General features: G+C 39.8%; 2 protein-coding genes across 7 annotated transcripts in view; one reads left to right on the forward strand and one right to left on the reverse strand.

Annotated features, from left to right (window-relative positions):
* Klhl5 (kelch like family member 5) overlaps nt 1-3,308 on the reverse strand; it is a 64,312-nt gene extending 61,004 nt beyond the window's left edge. For 2 of the 4 annotated variants that reach the window (XM_047566579.1, XM_047566577.1), the window contains exon 1: nt 3,048-3,186. The gene's annotated coding sequence lies outside the window, so the exon portion shown is untranslated. Of the gene's footprint in view, nt 1-3,047 lie in introns of all 4 variants that reach the window. The other 2 variants (XM_047566578.1, XM_047566580.1) reach the window with 2 other exon arrangements.
* Nucleotides 3,309-16,092: 12,784 nt separating this feature from the next.
* Tmem156 (transmembrane protein 156) overlaps nt 16,093-17,902 on the forward strand; it is a 55,750-nt gene continuing 53,940 nt past the window's right edge. For all 3 annotated transcript variants that reach the window (XM_047567032.1, XM_047567030.1, XM_047567031.1), the window contains exon 1: nt 16,093-16,183. In XM_047567032.1, coding sequence (XP_047422988.1) covers nt 16,096-16,183 — 88 coding nt within the window. In that variant the 5' untranslated portion in view covers nt 16,093-16,095. The remainder of the gene's footprint in view (nt 16,184-17,902) is intronic.

The following is a 17,902-nucleotide window of genomic DNA, read 5'->3' on the forward strand; positions in this document are numbered from 1 at the left end:
TTGCGTTTCCCCACCTTGTTGAAGTTAGGTATAGTCATACACTTGTCTAGCCAATGAAATGACAGAGGAAGTTACCTTTTCACTTCCAAGTAGAAGCCTTTAGTCAAGGTACAATCATTCACCACATCCTTTTCCCTGCCCTCACAATTTGTGGAAGAATTGTGTTGAAATGGAGCCTCTGACAGCCTGGGGCTCCAAATGACTGCTTGGAGCAGAGAGCTCTCATGATGCCCCTCACTGGACATGTGGTATGACAGAAATAAACAAACCTCTCTTGTTTCAAACCACTAGGATGTGAGGGTCTTTAATTCCCACAACATAATACATAACTTGCCTGAGGTACTTAGCAAACACCTTTCTCACAAAGGGTGTGAAGAGAATGAATAGCTCTAGCCCTTAGTTTGTTTTCAGAATGGTAACATTGTATAGCAGTGTATCATTCAGAAATCACTTTTGTATAGATCTGTCCCATATTCTCCCAACTCATAATCCAAATACAGAAACTGAATGGATTCAGATAGAAATTTTAAACCAAACTCTCATCCTCTCAACTTTCAGTACTTGTGGTCTAAAACTCAGGAACCAGATTTAGATAAGGTGCTATTCTTTGCTCTTCAAACTTCTGCCATCTCTACTCAGGAATGGAATAAATTTATACAGGGATTCTTGATACATTATTTCATTTGCAATCTTAAAGCTATTTTTCTATTACCCGGTACCTGGTAGGCTCTTATTTATTCCATGAATCATTCTGTGCTATAATCATTCTAGTCTTACAAATAAGGAAACAAATTCAGAGAGGTTCACAAATTTGCTGGAAACAATCCTGCACATTAGTAGGACAATCTGAGATTTTGATTCCAAATCTCTTGCTCTTTACACTATGTACCATGCTTTCGAAGGTCTTTACAGTCACCGAATTTAGAAGTTGATAGCAAATTAATAGCACAAAGAGTGTTGGTGATAAAATATCATGTCAATTACACATTTACCTCCACGAATAATTAAGAAGCCATTCCCCAAGGACTTTTACTTGCTTAAACCTACTCTGATTCACAGACACAAAGTGTCCTGAAGCACAGGAGAAAAGATGCCCAAAAGGGCAATTCGGTCCAACAGGCAACTTTCAGAACAATGAAGAATCATGAAATTCAGGAGGAAAATAGCCTTTTTTTCAATATGAAATATTTTTAAAATTCTAACTTTTTAGATTATCTTCACTTTGGTCCTTACCAAATTGGTTAACTTCAAACTTTCTGCTTTCCAGTTCTTATCAAATATGAATTGTAGGAAATGCTCATGAAGAACTGTGTGAAGGACAGATTACTCACCCATTACATTTAGAAAACTCTGTTATAAAAAACAACTGAAATCTAACCCAGTTATCTCAAATTTATTTGAACTCATAATTTTATTTTAAGAAATCAACTACTAATTTTTCATTCCCTAGAACAGGGTTTGGGAAATCCTAGTTCAGATCATTCTAAAGGTTATGGCTGAATCAAATGAAGCCTTCAGTGAACTTAGAGTTCTATTATTACCCCATATTGAACATTTTTGGGCAAAACTATTTCTTGTAGGGATATTTAAAAAATATTGTCAACTGCCATCACAATCTCCCTTTTTATTAGAGCCTATGAGAAAATACTCCTCTCAGGCCTCATTACTAGCAAATGCTTTGGTTAGGCAGAAGTACTGGTTTGGTTTTATGCTGGAATTAGAAACACACTGAAGCTTACTTTGTTCTCCCCTCTCTTTTCCCCTTGACTCCTAGGAAGCCCCAAACCTGAACTGACTCACCTCTAATACAGGTCCTCATAGTATGTGCTTGGTATTATCTTTTTCCTTGATTTCATATTCTTTTTCCTCTGCTCTACCTCAATTTTCTCATGTAGTTTGTCCTTTTGTACTATACAAAAATTGTTTCAAAGAATTTTGGGGACTATATTTTGTACACATTAAGTCCTCTCTTACAATATATTGGTTTCTCCTTCCCTGCCCCATTACCCAAAAACATCAGTGTATTCGACTTTATGTGCAAGTATTCACCTAAGTCCTGACAAACCAAAAGAACACACACATTCACTATGCAGTCAAACCCGTAAATGCTTAAAGCCATAAGAAATTTTTTCCCAGTAAGTTTAACAACAAAAAAGACTAATTAAACTATTTCCTAAGCTGAAGGAAGGCTTATTAAACTGTTTCCTAAGAAGAATTAACATTTCTTGTGCATCAGCAAATCTGCTAGGCATTTAATAACAGCAGCTCCACTTTTAAAAGAAAGCAGGAGAGGCATCCCCAAGTACATAATCTCTGAAAGGATGTACAAGAAACTGAAATATTGCGGGGGTGCAGGTGTTGGGTGGGCAGAGAGTCTTGTATATCCTTCTGTACTCTGTGGATTTAGTGAATGTATCAAACCTCAAGGATGTTTTCTAAGATTAAACGAAACGAAAATAAAGAGGATAGAAAATCTTTACTCTTTGACACGGTAAACTTTCCCGCGAGCTTCTAATTCCAGAATATGCATTAAAATAAAAGTCTAAATGCAAGTTTCAGCCGAGCACGTGGGATCATATTAAAACACAATTCCTCCAACTCCGGGTGCGAGGCCATTACATAAAAGGAAAACTTAAAAACTTAGGTGTGACTGCCTGCAGGTAACAATGAAGGGAACATCCGATATGGTTTCGTTTGTTTTATTGGTAGCAACAGTTCAGAAAGCAGCAGTGGTTGGGAACTGCTGTCCGCTCCTCACCCGCGGGCCACCAATGCCGCGTGGAGAACTTTGAACAACTCCAGGGCGGCGCGGACCGCGGCTCCACGGCAGCGGCGGCAAGGCCCGGCCGGGGTTCGAGCCCCGCGCGCGGCTTGGGGAGGCGCCACCCGGCCCACCCGCTCCGGGCCAGGGTGCCTGCGGGTCGCCTCCCGGAGCCGCCAAATCCTTGCGCCCCGCGCGCTCCGGGCCGCCAGGGCGCGCGCAGGGTCGCGTGGGGGCGGGGAGCGGGCCGGGTCCTCCCCGACGCCGAGGAGGAAGTCGCACTTACCGCGTCGGGCTCCGGAGGCGGCCGGGGGTCACGGCGGGGCGGGGCGGCCAGGCCGGAGGAGGAGGGCAGGCGGGGGGCGGGGGCCGGCGAGCCGAGGACAGGGATGCTCGGCCCCTCGCGCGCCCCCAGCCCCTTCCCGGCAGCCTCGCCCCCGGCGCCCGCGGGCCCGGAGGGAGCCACTCCCCTCCGTCAGGCTGCGCCAGGCCGGGCCAAACTCGTAGGGCAGCCGGGAGGGGGCGGCGCGCCGGCGAGTGGGTGGGGGTCGGGGACCCGCTCACCCGTCAGTCCCGACGCGGAGCAGGCGGCTGCGGCCCCGCCCCCGCCCGCCAGGATCCGCCCCTTGGTCTCCCCCCCCCCCCCCGCCGGGTCGCTGGTGGGGAAAGGCCGCGGCCCTGGCGGATTGGCAGCTTCTTTTTACCCCTTGGGTCGCTTGCTGACGGCTGGAGCGGGTTAGGGGGAGGGGAGGAGCTGGGAGAGGAGCCGAGGGCGCCAGCTGCAGCGACTGGAGTTCGTGGGGGGGGAGGGGAGGACGTCAGGCAGGGCGGGGCTCTAGTGAGCTGGGGGGGGGGGGGGGGGCGCGGGAAGCGGACCTAACAAAGATTCCGGTTGTTCCTAGGCCCTTGAAACTGTGAAAAGGGGAATTCCTGGGGGTGGAAGTTTAGAAAGAGGTCCCTCTGCAGGGCTGGAAGGCGATCAGAGAGCTCGCCTGTGTTGTCTCAGAGCATCGAGGGAACTCACCAAGAGTTGCCTCTTCTCCCGCCCCTGTAACCTTTCCCCTTGCAATAATCTCATAATTATTGTGCTCTATATAGTAGATTTGTGCCGTTGCAATTATGATCACAACACTGTGATCTTATTATTGGTTTCTAGTGGTGGGATACTGAGAATCTTAAGACGTAGTTTCCTTACTCATTTCTCCAGCAAACGAATATTGAACTCCTACGTGCTAGGTGCTGGGAACAACAATGATTTATCCAGCTTCTATGTGTCAAACACCAATCTAAAGTACCTTATCTATGTATTACCTTATCATTATGTTTGAGCAAAACAGCTATGGTCCTTGCCCCTGGGGAGCTCAGAGTGGATAAAGAAAGGGGCTTCCTTTATTATTCTCAGAGTGATGTGTAAATGAAGTACCTACCTGCTTTTGTTTCTCAATTTATATTTTCATATTTTGCATATTTGGTGTTTGCTATTCTGACCCTTCTGTATGTTATCTGTGATGGCTGAATATAGCCATTTCACCCAAATGACATTTTCTCAGGAGATCTGTACTATGTCTCCATGATAAAAACCCAGTGCAAAGCAAGTGGTCCAGAAGACTGATAATTGAACAACCACCAAATTGTGGTAGCAGCCTGGGGTGACTGGGAGATCTATGTAGGGATGTTTTGTGGGCCCTCTCTTGGGAAAGTGGTTAGAAAAGGCAACATTATGTAAAACCATAAAGTATTGACATGGACTGCTAGTTCAAAGGAAAAGCAGATGGGGCAATTTAATATTGCTACAATCAGGAAGGAGATACATTACGAACTGTTTCTGTTTAGGCAGGCTCCAACCACAGAGCATAAGACACATTTTAATGTATCATTTAACCCCTATACAATGACACCTACACTCAAGATAAAAATTACTTCAGTAGCATTATCTTTAACTACAAAAGATTGTGTAAACCCATAGTCTGAATTTCTGGAATTTGGTAGAACTTTTCAGCTCTCATTTGCCTTTTCAGGGTTAACATTTGTGCACATTAAAAGCAAATGACATTCTTTTCATAGCTTTTCTTTTCTTCCTGCGCACAATTAGTTGTTCAGTCTGGGAATTTGAATTCAGTATTTTTCTTTTGTGTTTATAATGAGAAAGATCAGAAAAACATTGCAATCAAATCAGATTACAATTGTAGTAAAAAGTGAATCAATTTAAAATATAGGAATTCTCATAGACCATTTCTCTAGTCTCCTACCCTCCATATTAAGCATATTGTTTGTTCCATCCTGAAACCTATCCCATTTGATTTGCTAATCAGGATTTTCAACTTATGGCTTATTTGTTCCCTCATTCCAGTAAAAGCAATCCAAACATCCTTTGAGATTGGGTTCCTGTTGCTAGCCTAGGTTCCCACCATTTGTAGTCTCTCTTGCTACGCTGCCACACTGAACTACTTCCTCTCCTGTCTTTATTCAGACCACTTGTCTGTAAAGCCTTTGCAAGCCCCTCTGTCTGACAGACTCTTGGCTGTTGGCACAACTGGCTCCCTCTTCCTTCATGTTACATTTCCTGACTCCCTCCTGCATCTCCTCACTTCTCAACTCTTAGCAACACCTACATATATCTATTTAATTCTCTACTCCCACTCGAATGTAAGCTCCATGACAGCAGAACTTTGTTACGTTCACCCTTAACATCTCCAGAGTCTGTCTCTGACATATAGTGGATACTGAACAAATATTTTTTGAATGGATGATGATGCCACATAGGAGACATAGCTTATATTCCTTTTTGTTATGGCCAAAGGTTTTCATGTGATTTATGAGTCATATGACTTAGACATGATGGTAAAGATAAAACACAGCTCAGTTTTACTTTTAAAATTAGAATTTGAAAAAGCTGTTTTTATCTCATTCTGGCAATGCTGAGTAATAGCATTTGAAGAAGCAGTTTCAGTCAAAAAGTTATGCTGAGATCTTATAATGTGGCCCATAAATGGATTCACAGAATCAAAGAGTAATGACAGATCAATAAATGCTATGAAAGCCTTAATATTTGTCCCTGAGAGAAAGCAAGTTAACAGTGAACAGAAGTGGAATAATTGAACCTTAAATTTTATTACTGATAACTTGACAGATGGTGTTAATCCAATGTCTTTTATTAGTGCTCAACTAATGTTAATTGACAATGACCATGACAGTGAGGTCAACAATTATTGGGGTTCAGAAAACATACTCCAAAATGAGGACCTCCAAAGCAGCCCCAGGAGCAGTTTCTCTGCCCTCCTGTCTCTCACCCTTCATTCTTCTCCAAGGCTAGCCTAAGAAACTAGAATTTCCCTTCTCTCAGCTGGGGTCTTAGAAACCAGAACTCCTGTCCCCAAAGCTATCCATAAAAAAATTATTAATGAACTACCTTTCTGTGTAAGAGTTGACTATAAGGACGTTCTCTGACCTAGCTTGTTTGATTGTTAAGACCTGAGGCCCTCATTTTATAGGAGTCCTGCCCCATTTCTGGGAGGAAGAAACCCTGCAATTGAGTGGCCAAGAGGAATCTAGACAGGACTTTCTGAGTTTCTCTGCTTGGTCTTTCTGTTAGTTCAGACCATTGTTGTCCAGTCCTATTTCTATGGGATTGTCCCTGCTTCATTAAATCTAACAATCATAAAATCAGAGAGTTTTTCCTATACCTTTGGGTCCTCAATCTGAAGGTTCTCACGTCAAGGAAAACTATGGTCAAATAAATTTGTCATGCTTTTCGCTTGTTAACTTGTTGGTATGGGGGTGCCAGCCATGATCCTTATGCTAGGCAGAAAAGGGATTACCTCCTTTCCACCTTTTTATAATTAATGTTTGAATCTGTGTGAAGTCCAGTACTGACAGTAAACAGAACTTGATCCTAATGTGTAGATGCCCTTAATAAATAAATGGTTTGACTTTTCATTTCTGTTCTGAGTGCTGAGTGTGTAGATGGGGAGGATTGCAAGATTAAACTGTGATTATATGCAGAATATATATTCCAAATCTGGATCCCAGGAAGGCATCTCTTTTAGAAGATTAGAATTTATTCTAGCAGTGTTTCTGCTTTTCATGTTTTGAAGCGAATAGTCTCATGTCAAAACAGTCCCATTGAGACACAGAAGTAGGGCTGGGGATGCAGCCCGTTGGTGGAACACTTTCCTACCACTCTGTTTGATTAAACCACCTCAGGGGAATTTTTTTAAAAATGTGGAGCTCTGTAAGCTGTGACCAGAGCATAGCCCTGGAAGGAGAATCTCTAGGTCAAGAGACCAGGTGGCCAAGTGAACCCAACCAAAACATTTCCCCCTTGAATTTCATCTCAGATTCTCATTTCACTTTCCCAGGGGTCGTTTGTGACCCCTGTCAACTTGCCCCCCCCCCAAAAAAAAAGTCCTTGGTTCTCTGCCATGTCCAAGCCAACCTAGAATTTTCAGAATGAATTTTACCAAAATCTAAGAGAGAATAAAAATGAAATAATCAAGGAAATATAAACACCAATGACTTCATTCATTTGTTCAGCTACTCTTGCACAGTCTCTGTTCTCCTAGGAAGAAATTTTTACCTCTGAAGAGCAGTTATAAATTTGCAGGCAATCTGCCTGGTTCCCTTCCTTCCAAGCTCTCTTTCTTTCTCCACATGATAAAGTCATTTTTCTGCCTTTCATGTGAGAGCCATTTAACTTGTTCCCCACCACAGGTGAAGCTAGAAGCCCCACTTTTCTTATCCTCCATTCTGACTTCTGGTCAGAGGGCTTTGCAGAGCTGGGGTGACTGGCACAACGTACAAGCTCCTTCTTCTGGTGAGACTCACTCTTTACACAGGAGGGAAGGTCATTGCAAGCCCACTGTCAGGTCACTCCTTAGCGTCCCCAGAGCATTCACACAAGAACTGCCCCACACAGTGCTGGGGACATGGGAAGGAATGTACATTCTCTCACGCACATATTTCCATTCACCCACCCACAAGTAGGTCTCCTATAATCAGACCACACTTTCTAATTGAAAAAAAAAAAAAAAAAAGAAAGAAATACAAGCCTAATTCTGTTCATCCCCAGGACCCTGCTTAACAAGCTGTGGTGATTCTCTATGGACTTCAAGGCAACCCAAGCATGATTTAAGTCTTTCATAATTTACCCCCTGTCTACCTCTCCAGCTCTGTGCCCATTCTGAACGATTTGCAGAGTCTGGAACATAATGTTTCTCCCACAATTATGCCTTTAATTCTGTGTCTTCCATCTGGAATACCCTCTGTCCCCATATCTGCTGACCCTCCAGACTCAACCCCAGAGTTACTTCCTCATGAACTATCTAGGCAAAGTGAGATCCTCCTCTGCGCTTTTCCTCTCCTGGATGCCTCTCCATTGTAACGATTATTCCCTGGGCTGCGGATGTGGCTTATTTATCTAGCTAACTGTAGTTGAGAGTGCCTGCTATGGACAGTCATAAATACCTTCTGAATGCATGCATGCATGAATGAAAACACCCCTTACCCACAATGCCTTGAGAAATAGCAACTTACTAGAGTATGACCATTTTTTCCTCTGGGCTTTATAATACAGACAGACAGAAACAGTCCTCTAATTTATAGTGTTACATTACTAGTTGCATGAAACTTTAGAAGGTTTTAAATTTAGGATTCCATAAACTTACAAGGGCAAGGGAATGAACACCAAGTACTTGTGTTTATTTCCATGCATTAAAAAAAAATTATTACAACATCTCAATGCCCTTGTTACATTTTTTAAAAATAACAGTTGCAAGACAATTGGGGTTGGTTTCTCATGAGTTAAAAAAAATGTTCCAGAATATATCTTAGTATTTGATAAATTACTTCCTGACCACTAAGACAGGAACCACTCACTTTGGTTTCTATTTTTGTGTTCTCAGAGAACAAGCTCAAAGCCACTATATGTATGTTTAAGCATCTAGGTTTGTTACCATGCTTACGGAATACTCATCCGGCCACATTTACCAAATATTATGAAGAGGCCTATAACATAGAAGACACTGTGCTACTTGCTATGGGTGGAGAATGAACAGTGATAAACCAGGTAGATATATAAACGGAAAAGTTCTTATCAATCTTTACCCTTCCTCTTTTGCCTCCATGTTCTTCATCTTTTTAAAAACACACATCCTCCGACTTCACACTTGCCTTCTATATTCAGTGACTATACTTAGCACAGAATTCTTGGGGAGAGATGCTGGCTGCGTAACAAGCAGCTGACCTGAGAGAGAAAAACAGCAGGTGATTAGAAGGTGACACGCACTATACACATCTGAATTCATTTGGAGTCAATAGTCCAAGTGATACGAAGAAGGAAGAAAATAAGCATTTCGTTCTCCTCTGCTCCATCGCCAAGAAAATCAAGAAATAGAATTATTTAGATTCAGAAGGTTTCTTTTTTTGCAGTCAGTTTTTTTTTTTTTTTTTTTCAAATCTGGTACTGCATCTATTGGACCTGATAATTTCAGACGCTGAGCAATTGATTTTATTTCATCCAAGAGTCAAAGATTATTATATTCTAGCATCATGAAGAATGTTTTGATTATTCTATTTTAAAATAGTGTGTTTTAGCTGGATGTGGTGGCACATGCCTGTAATCCCAGTGACTTGGGAGGCTGAGGCAGGAGGATAGCAAGTTTGAGGCCAGCTGTAGTAACTTAGTGATACCCCCATCTCAAAATAAAAAAATGAAAAGGGGGAGAGGGGCTGGAGATGTGGCTAGGTCATTAAGTGCCCTTGAATTCAATCCCCAGTACAAAAAAAAAAAAAAAAAAAGTGTATTTTAATGTTGAGTTACTTGCCAGAAACTTTGTTGACAGAGGTTGAAGTATGACAGTGGTCCAGGGCAGATTTCCCTTTCTGCCCCACTTGGAATCTTCCAGCTGCACACACATGCCCTACTCCTTCTTTAAGGAGAGTGGCTCCAACAGGTTCTTTCCTGCGAAGGCTGCTATCTCAGGGTAACCAGGTGTGTGAGTGGAAAACTGGGCCTTCCCACCACAGATGGTTAGGGTAGGACCAGGGCTGGCAAAGCAGCCACATGTGGGCTATGGAAAGGTGGGCCACCCATGAGGAGGCCTATGAGAGAAGGCCTGGAGTGAGGGGGACTCTAACCAGTTCTGACCATTCTCATCACCCTGCTGGCAGATCCAACTAGACTTTCCCCTCTGGGGAGGAAATATACCAGGTGAACCACAGCCCATGATCTCTGCAAGGCTGAGCATCTTGCCTGGTTTTCTGAGAGGCTGAGTATGATTCCCAGGTTGGCCTGGCTGGCTCCACCTGGTTGCTGCAGAGTGGGCACCCCCGGGTGCCTCATGCCCCGATCTTCTTTGCAACAACCTCACCAGGGAACTAGGTATCTCAGTTGTCTCCTACTGGTCTGCTTTGATTTCTCTTCTGTGAAGTCTAAGTTTCTATGAAGCTTATGCCTGGGGAGAGTGCCAGACTCAGACACATCACTGTAATTCCTTTCTCAATAATCGTTGTTCCTAAAACCCCAAACAGGATACATTGGGAGGGAGGGAAGGAGTGAAAGAGAAAGAAGGAGACAAAGTGAATTATGTTTATTGAGTTATAATTTACATATAGTAAAATCCACCCTTTCTTGTGTACAGTTCTAGAATTTTGAGTAACAGAGTCAGTTACATAATCACCAACAAAAAAGAGACACAGAACATTTCCATGATCTTAAAAATTCCCTTGTGCCCTTCCTTGTCAGCCCCTCCCTCCTCCTCCAGTCTCTGGCAACCATTGATCTGTTTTCTGTCCCTATGATTTTACCTTCTCCCCAGAGTCATAAATGGGATCGCACACTACCCTCACCCACATCCTACTTAAACAAATCCATGCCCTGCCCAGCTCTCTGCTAGCACATCTCACCCTCACACTTGGCCTGATTTCTTTCAGAATACTTAACATTACCTGAAAACAAATTATTTCCTTTATTTATTTGATTATGGTCTCTCATTCCAGTGTTTGTTTCTACTGGGATGTGAGGATGAGGATTTTGCCTGTTTGCCACCAAATTTCCAGGGATCAAGAAGTTGCCTGACATTTATGTGTTTGGTAAATATTGGTTGAATGAACCGCAAAATGAATGAGGAGATTGGAACTTCCCAGGACCTTCTCCATGCTCAGATAGAACTCATTAAAAAGAGATTATTTTCCCTACAAAATGTGTTAATCTAAGTATTGCTGCGTTGCCAAAGTAGATAGTTATCTGCCAGTAATACAATTAGAAGTAATTAGGCTGATCCAGATTATGAATTGTCTTTTAAATTCACTTTCTGGATGATTAGATCACCCAGAATAGAACTGACCTGAAGTGAGTAAAATGGAAATAACGATGGTAATGGTTTGATAAGGTTGTCGTGGAGATTTAATGATGTAATATAAGCGAATTGGTTACTGTGGTAGTTTTCAACTGGGAGTAATTTTGTCCCCCCAGGGGCTTCTGGCAACATGGGGAGATGCTGTTTTTGTTGTCAAAACCGGGATCAGGAGGACTGTTATTGGCATCTGCTGTTGAACATCCTAGAGTGTACAGAACAGTTCCCCACAACAGAAAATGACCTGATTTAAAATGTCAATAGTGCACCATCGAGAATCCGTGGGTTAGTGTGGAGTAGGCACATAGTTAGGGCTCCATTTGGGTTTGTTGTTGTGATTTTATAAGTGACCCTTCCTACAACTATTCTCACATAGACCCTGAGGAAGGTGTGACACAGAATGGAGCTGAGAGCATTAAGTCTAGTCAGACCCTTGGGGTTTGAAATATAGCTTTATCCTTCATTAACTGTGTGATTTGAGCATGTTATTTGATTTCTCTATACCTCCTATTCTTTGTCTATAAAATTGGATTAGTGATAGTAACTCCCTTGGAGAGTTGCTGGGGTCTTGAATAAAAATAATTCACACAAAATATTTGATCCCGTGCAGCAGCACATAGTAAATATTCAATAAATGTCATGATTATTGCTTTGTTTTTGGCCCCCCAAAAAATCTTTTTGCAGAATACAATGAAAGGACTCAGGATAGTTTCAACTAGGAAAAAGAAATAGAAAATTGTTCATATAAAGTATATATGTGTATATTTCTATACCAATAGGTAAGTGTATAAAATTTAATTTTAAACCTACTGTTTAAAGGCTGTTATTTTTTATCTTTTAAAAGTACATTGTTGGGCTGGGTATATAGCTCAGTTTGTAGAGTGCTTGCCTCACAAGCACAAGACCTTGAGTTCAATTCCCAACACTGCAAAAAAAAAAAAAAAAAAGAGTATGTTGTTATTACTTTCCTGGTAGAACAACTCCCTCAAACAAAATTTCTCTCATTTAAAAATATTCATATCTAGGACACAAAGTAAAATTGTTTAACACTTCTGGTCTTGATTAGAAGTACAAACACATTACAAGTATTTTGAGAAACTAGGTCTCGGATATGAAATACAAGACAGGAAAGTTAAACACTAATGCAATAACAACCCACTTTTTGTGTTTTAGGTTTATTAATCTCTTATTCCTTTATTGAAATAAGATGCAGAAGCCCACAGTGGATAGTAATTGCAATTCGTAGCCATTGACTAATTCTAGAGTCTCATTTTATAATCTAATACTTGTGAAGGTGCTTTGGAAATTGTAAACATAGTTATGAAAATGTGGGTATTATTATCAACTCTAACAAGTTATTACAGAGTCAGATGTTTCCCTTGTTAGGAAGATGGTCACACCCCAACAGCTCTGTTATATGTAGTCAGGCAGCCAAAATAAGGCTGCAGGTAAATTTTGTATTTAAGAAGAAACAACTATCTGATAAACTATAAATTATTTTTCATATTATAAATGCAATGATGAAGAACTGTGTTTCTCAGCAAAAACTTTCAAGTACCTAATGCAAGATATTTTACAATCTGTCACAGGGGATAAAAGGACCACCACATACAAAATGAAAAGGCAAATGACAACCTGGTGAAAAATTTTGCAACATATATGACAAAGGACACATGTTCCCAACAGAGAAATAGGCCTATAAGTCAATAAGACACAAATGCTCCAATAAAAGACATGAATAGGCAATTAACAAGAGAAGAAAGTAAAATTGTTATCCACTGTGAGAAATTTTCAAAGAAAGGGAAGTCAAAACAACACTTTCGTCAAATTAGCAAAGACTTGAAGAATAAACTGGCTAGTGTCCAAGTTTGGTGACACATGGGCACTCTCATGTATGGGTGGTAGATTCGATGTGGACACAACTTTTCGTGAAGATCATTGGTTCTATGAATTAAAAACTTCAGAAATCTTTACATTCTTCGTCTCAGTAATTCTACTCTATAATCAGACTCATAAAGTTTTATAGATGTGAATCTTCACATCATGATGTTACATATAAAATTTTTTAAATGACATAAGAGTATGGTTAAATGAATTATGATCCATATATGGACCATTAAAAAATTGAATGTAGTAGCTGGGGTTGTGGCTCAGTGGTAGAGGACTTGCCTAGCATGTGTGAGGCACTGGGTTCGATTCTCAGTGCCACATATAAATAAATGAAATAAAGGTCCCTCAACAACTAAAAACTATATTTTAAAAAAATTGAATGTAGATCTTACTAATAACTATTGCAGCATTTTCAAGTTTGGGTGACTGAGAGGTGATGACACAGGTAACAGACGCTATGAAAGCATGAAGCACAGATGCAAGGGGGACATCACAAGAGGATGGCCAGGCAACAAGGAGACCCTTCCCCACTCTCATGTTCTGGGAGCCCCCTTAGCTTCCCATAGTTCCCAAGTTCAATATGCATATTAAATTCTAATTATGACCCAGAGTTATAAACTTAAAGGTTTAGCATTTGCTATAACTCTGGCCTTCATAGTGTAGAAGTTAAAGCCACAAATAACATTGTTTAAAAAAAATTGCTTACCAGGTAGGGTGGCACAGTTTTGTAATACCAGTGACTTGGGAGTCTGAGAGAGGAGAATTATATGTTCAAAACCAGCCTCAGCTACTTAGCCAGAGTCTGTAAGCGACTTAGCAAGACCCTGTCTCAAAAAAAAAAAAAAATTAAAAACAAATTTTAAAAGGGCTGGGGAGAGCTGGGGCGGATTGGGTTGTAGCTCAGTGGTAGAGCTCTTGCCTCTCACATGTGAGGCACTGGGTTCTATCCTCAGCACCATATAAATAAGTTAAATAAAGGTATTGTGTCCAACTACAACTAAAAACAAAAAAATTAAAAAAAAAAAAAAGGGTCGGGGATATGGCTTAGTGGTCAAGCATGCCTGGGTTCAATCCATGATACCAAAAAAAAGAAAAGTTGCTTACACACCACTCAATACTATTCTGGGTTTGTTGCTAACTTTTCTGTTGCTTCGGTTTTAGCTTAAAAATAATTTTTTTAAAAGTTAAATAGAATCAAGAGTTAGCACGCCTATGTTTGTTTATTCCTGCAGTATTATCATTTTAAGGTGAATTGCCTACAAAATAAAAAAAAAAAAAACCCTGTAACTTGATTCTTTAGTTTTAGAGATTGCTGGTGTTTCAGAAGGAAATGTTTAATTACATATTGTGATTCAGGAATTTCAGTTATTAAGCATTTTAGTGGATGAATTATGACAGAAACAAACAAGACATTTTGATCCTTTGTTTTTAACCCTTGCCATTGGATCCTGAAAAATACAAACTGCACAGTGAATATTTGGAACTTGTAATTGACCGTCATTCTGCTAATACTGTAATAACTATAGTCAGAATGATTAAAAGCATTCATACAGTTGAATTAGCAATGTAAGAGAACAATTAAAGATTCCTGAAATACCTGAGGGCATACTTAATTTTGTCAAGATTTGCTAAGTCAGAGATAAACCACCAATGCCAGCAAGTGGATTATAGGGTGGCTGTGGGCAGTCAGGCTGTGACCTGGGATATAGGGCTCCTAGACTGCTCTCCTGTTATCCAACATCTGGACATCTCCAGAGACACCAGGTACAGAACACATGAGCCCAGACAAAACAAAGGGCCCATGGAGATGGTAGAGAAAAATACCTTTCAACTGCCCAAGAATAATATAACTGGCCTGAGGTCAGATTGGTAGGGAGCAGGGTGGTGTATGCGAATGAGTGTGTCTATATGTGTGTATGTGTGTGGTGTGTGTGCACACATGTGCATGCATGCATACAGATCTGGAAAAGTCACTACCACAGAGAAAACTCACCAACCAATAAAGTTTGAGATGGACACATGAATTAATAAACGAACCAAAGCATTGTAAAATTAACATGGAAAAGAATAGGCATTAACATAACAAATTTATTTCAATCAAATCAAAATTAAAGTGGAAAAAATAGAAGTGGTTTAATTGCCTCGAAAAAAAATTGTTCAAGAAATGACTGACTTAATGGTGTTATATCAAGTACTTGCTTGATAAATTTCATAAATTAGGTAAAATTATGGTTGGAATGTTTGTATTCATAAATAAGAGACAGAATGTCTGGGGGAATCTAAACAGTATCTAAATGAAGAGTAGATTGTTCATCGACCACTTATTGAAACCTGGGAGATGAGGAATAATGAAGGATCCCTCTGAGGACTGCTACCTGACCTGTATTCCAATGCTTAATTTCTATTCTAAGATGAAGGATTTTAGTTCACTGGGATTACCATAATGAAAGTTTTTTTTTTTTTTAAATGGGAACAGAAAATATGGCTTCTGTAACAATAAACATGGTCCCCTTCTACTGCATATATACAAGGTAGTAAAGGAGAACCAAATATTGCATGCATCTTTGGTTTATCTTTACATTTTGTGCTGTTTACTATGTTCCAGATGTACTGTTTCCTGAACACCAGAATCCAGCACATCGCCTGACACTTAAGAGGGATCAACCATTGTTTCATAAATGAATGAACGAATGATGGCCACACAACCTGGGCATGACTGAAATTTGTTTTATTTTTGGAAAGTATATTGTAGGTTTATATTTACTCTCACACATTGTTAAACATGGGAAGGCAGGATCCAATTTAGATGGGGATAAGATCCCTTTGCTTCTTTAGATCATTTATTTAATCTTTCTTGTTTAGAAGATTATTTAAAATTGCTTATTAGAGGACTAATTATTATTGTCTAAATGGAGAGTGACTCTAAATGAAGAAGTCTCAGTTCAAGCCTCTTTTTTCTAAAGTCTCTCTCAAAAGGAAGTGAGTACGAGGTGAACCGTACTAACTTAAGGGACCACAGAGATGAAACTCGAAGCAGGAAGCAACATATCATCAATGCACCGCATGGAGCATGCTGGTGTCATGTGAATAGACATGACAAAAACAGCACTCCTTAAATTGTTTATGGCAATAGTGATCACATTCATTTTAATTTTGCCAGAACATTTCAAGACATCAAAAGGTGAGTATATAATCATACTCTAACTGTCCTTTCTTAATTTGAAAAATCGTCAGTTAATGGTCACAGAAAAGATCTTTTTGGATACATGCTGCATGTGCTGTGTCTGAAAAACTAGTAAAATAAAAGGAAATTGCAATCTTAGTTGACTGTTATATAGTACAGTGACCTATTCATAGTACTTAGCTATTGTAGCACACATAAAAATGAAAAGAAATATTTAAAATCTGTAGTCTAGATTTTAAATCTTGAGTTTATAATCATCTTGTCACATGATTTCACTCTCTGAATGTTTCCTTCAAAACGGTTTTAAGCAAGCTTTTACATTCTGGACTTATTTAGTAGAGAAAGTGACATTTATTATGCTAAAATGCTGAATTCCCTCCATAACAACAATTTTGTGCAAATAATTTACTGCTGCTTTTGGAAAAATAAGAGTATTTAGATATTTCCAAATATAATGAGATACAAATTTAAACAGGTGTGTGTGTGAAAAATGGAACAAAATTAATTCTGTAAAAACTTCAGAGAACTATTGCATGACTGCTGAAACTTTAGGTTAGAAAAATAGAGATAAATATAAACCATATGTTAGTAAAAGATTTAAAGACATGGTAATATGAATGTTTACATGTAATTGTGCTATCTAGCACTTAATAGGAAGAAAAAGTAAAAAGCATTTGCTGTATTCTATCATTAAATAGAAATCATATGAATTTATTAAAATCAGAGAAAAACATATTTGGTGACTTGCAGCAATGAATATTTATTGTTGCATATGTGTGATGTTATGTAATCTGATAAAAATGTTTTTGCTAATTATATTTGAGGCCATATTGAAATGATTATTTAATGTTGCATATTAAATGATGCTAAGTAGCCGAGTAAAAATATTTTTGCTAAATAAACACCATTACTGCAATTTTGTGAGTGATTGAATTCTTAAAATTTCTTTTGGTTTGCCGCCATGATGTTGCTCAAATTAAGCAATCAGAGCATATACTTTAATGTTTGATTTCCCTGGGTGAAAATGTGTTATACAGAGAATAGTTAGAACAAAGAAAAACCTATTTTGAAGCTATTGTGGGCTGAGAGTAAACTCATTCAATAGTTATCCAAGGTAGATACCTATCACCTTAATCAGGTTTGGGCTAATGAAAACTGGAAATTGGGTCAAAAAAGATATAATGACCTATTTGCTAATGATTGGTTAGTGTTTTATGAGAATTAGTGACTCCAAGAACATGCTGATACTCTTCTTTTTAGGGTAGATGCACAGTTCTTTTGGTTCTTTCTCGGAGTGTGACACATGGCCTTCTGGTTAGTGACAACAGAGAGATGTCAAGGGCAGCTCAGAGAAAATCACAGGGAGGAGCTGGTGGCAGCTTTAGTGGCCTCTTGTGTTTGTGGGTAGAAGAAAGAGTTTTTGTAAAATTCACCTTAGCCAAATTCCCTGGCCTAACAGTGATGTGTTGGCACTTCGTCTTGTTAATAATTAGCTGTCATTTATCAGGATGTGTTTTCTCTTAGTTTCCCCAACTCCCGATGCTGCCCTCCCAAACTGAAGATAACAATTTCTTCAAATTCTTTGGGGTGATGGGTATTTGGGAATTTTGCTTCAAGGGAGCCCTATTTGGGACCAACAAACAAGAATGTTTGAACCACCACTGTCTTTTCCTGATGTCCTAGGGTGGTAGAAGGAATTTTGCACAGTCACTACAA

Source organism: Sciurus carolinensis, chromosome 10 (assembly GCF_902686445.1).
Source record: "Sciurus carolinensis chromosome 10, mSciCar1.2, whole genome shotgun sequence".
In the NCBI taxonomy this organism is placed as follows: domain Eukaryota; kingdom Metazoa; phylum Chordata; class Mammalia; order Rodentia; family Sciuridae; genus Sciurus; species Sciurus carolinensis.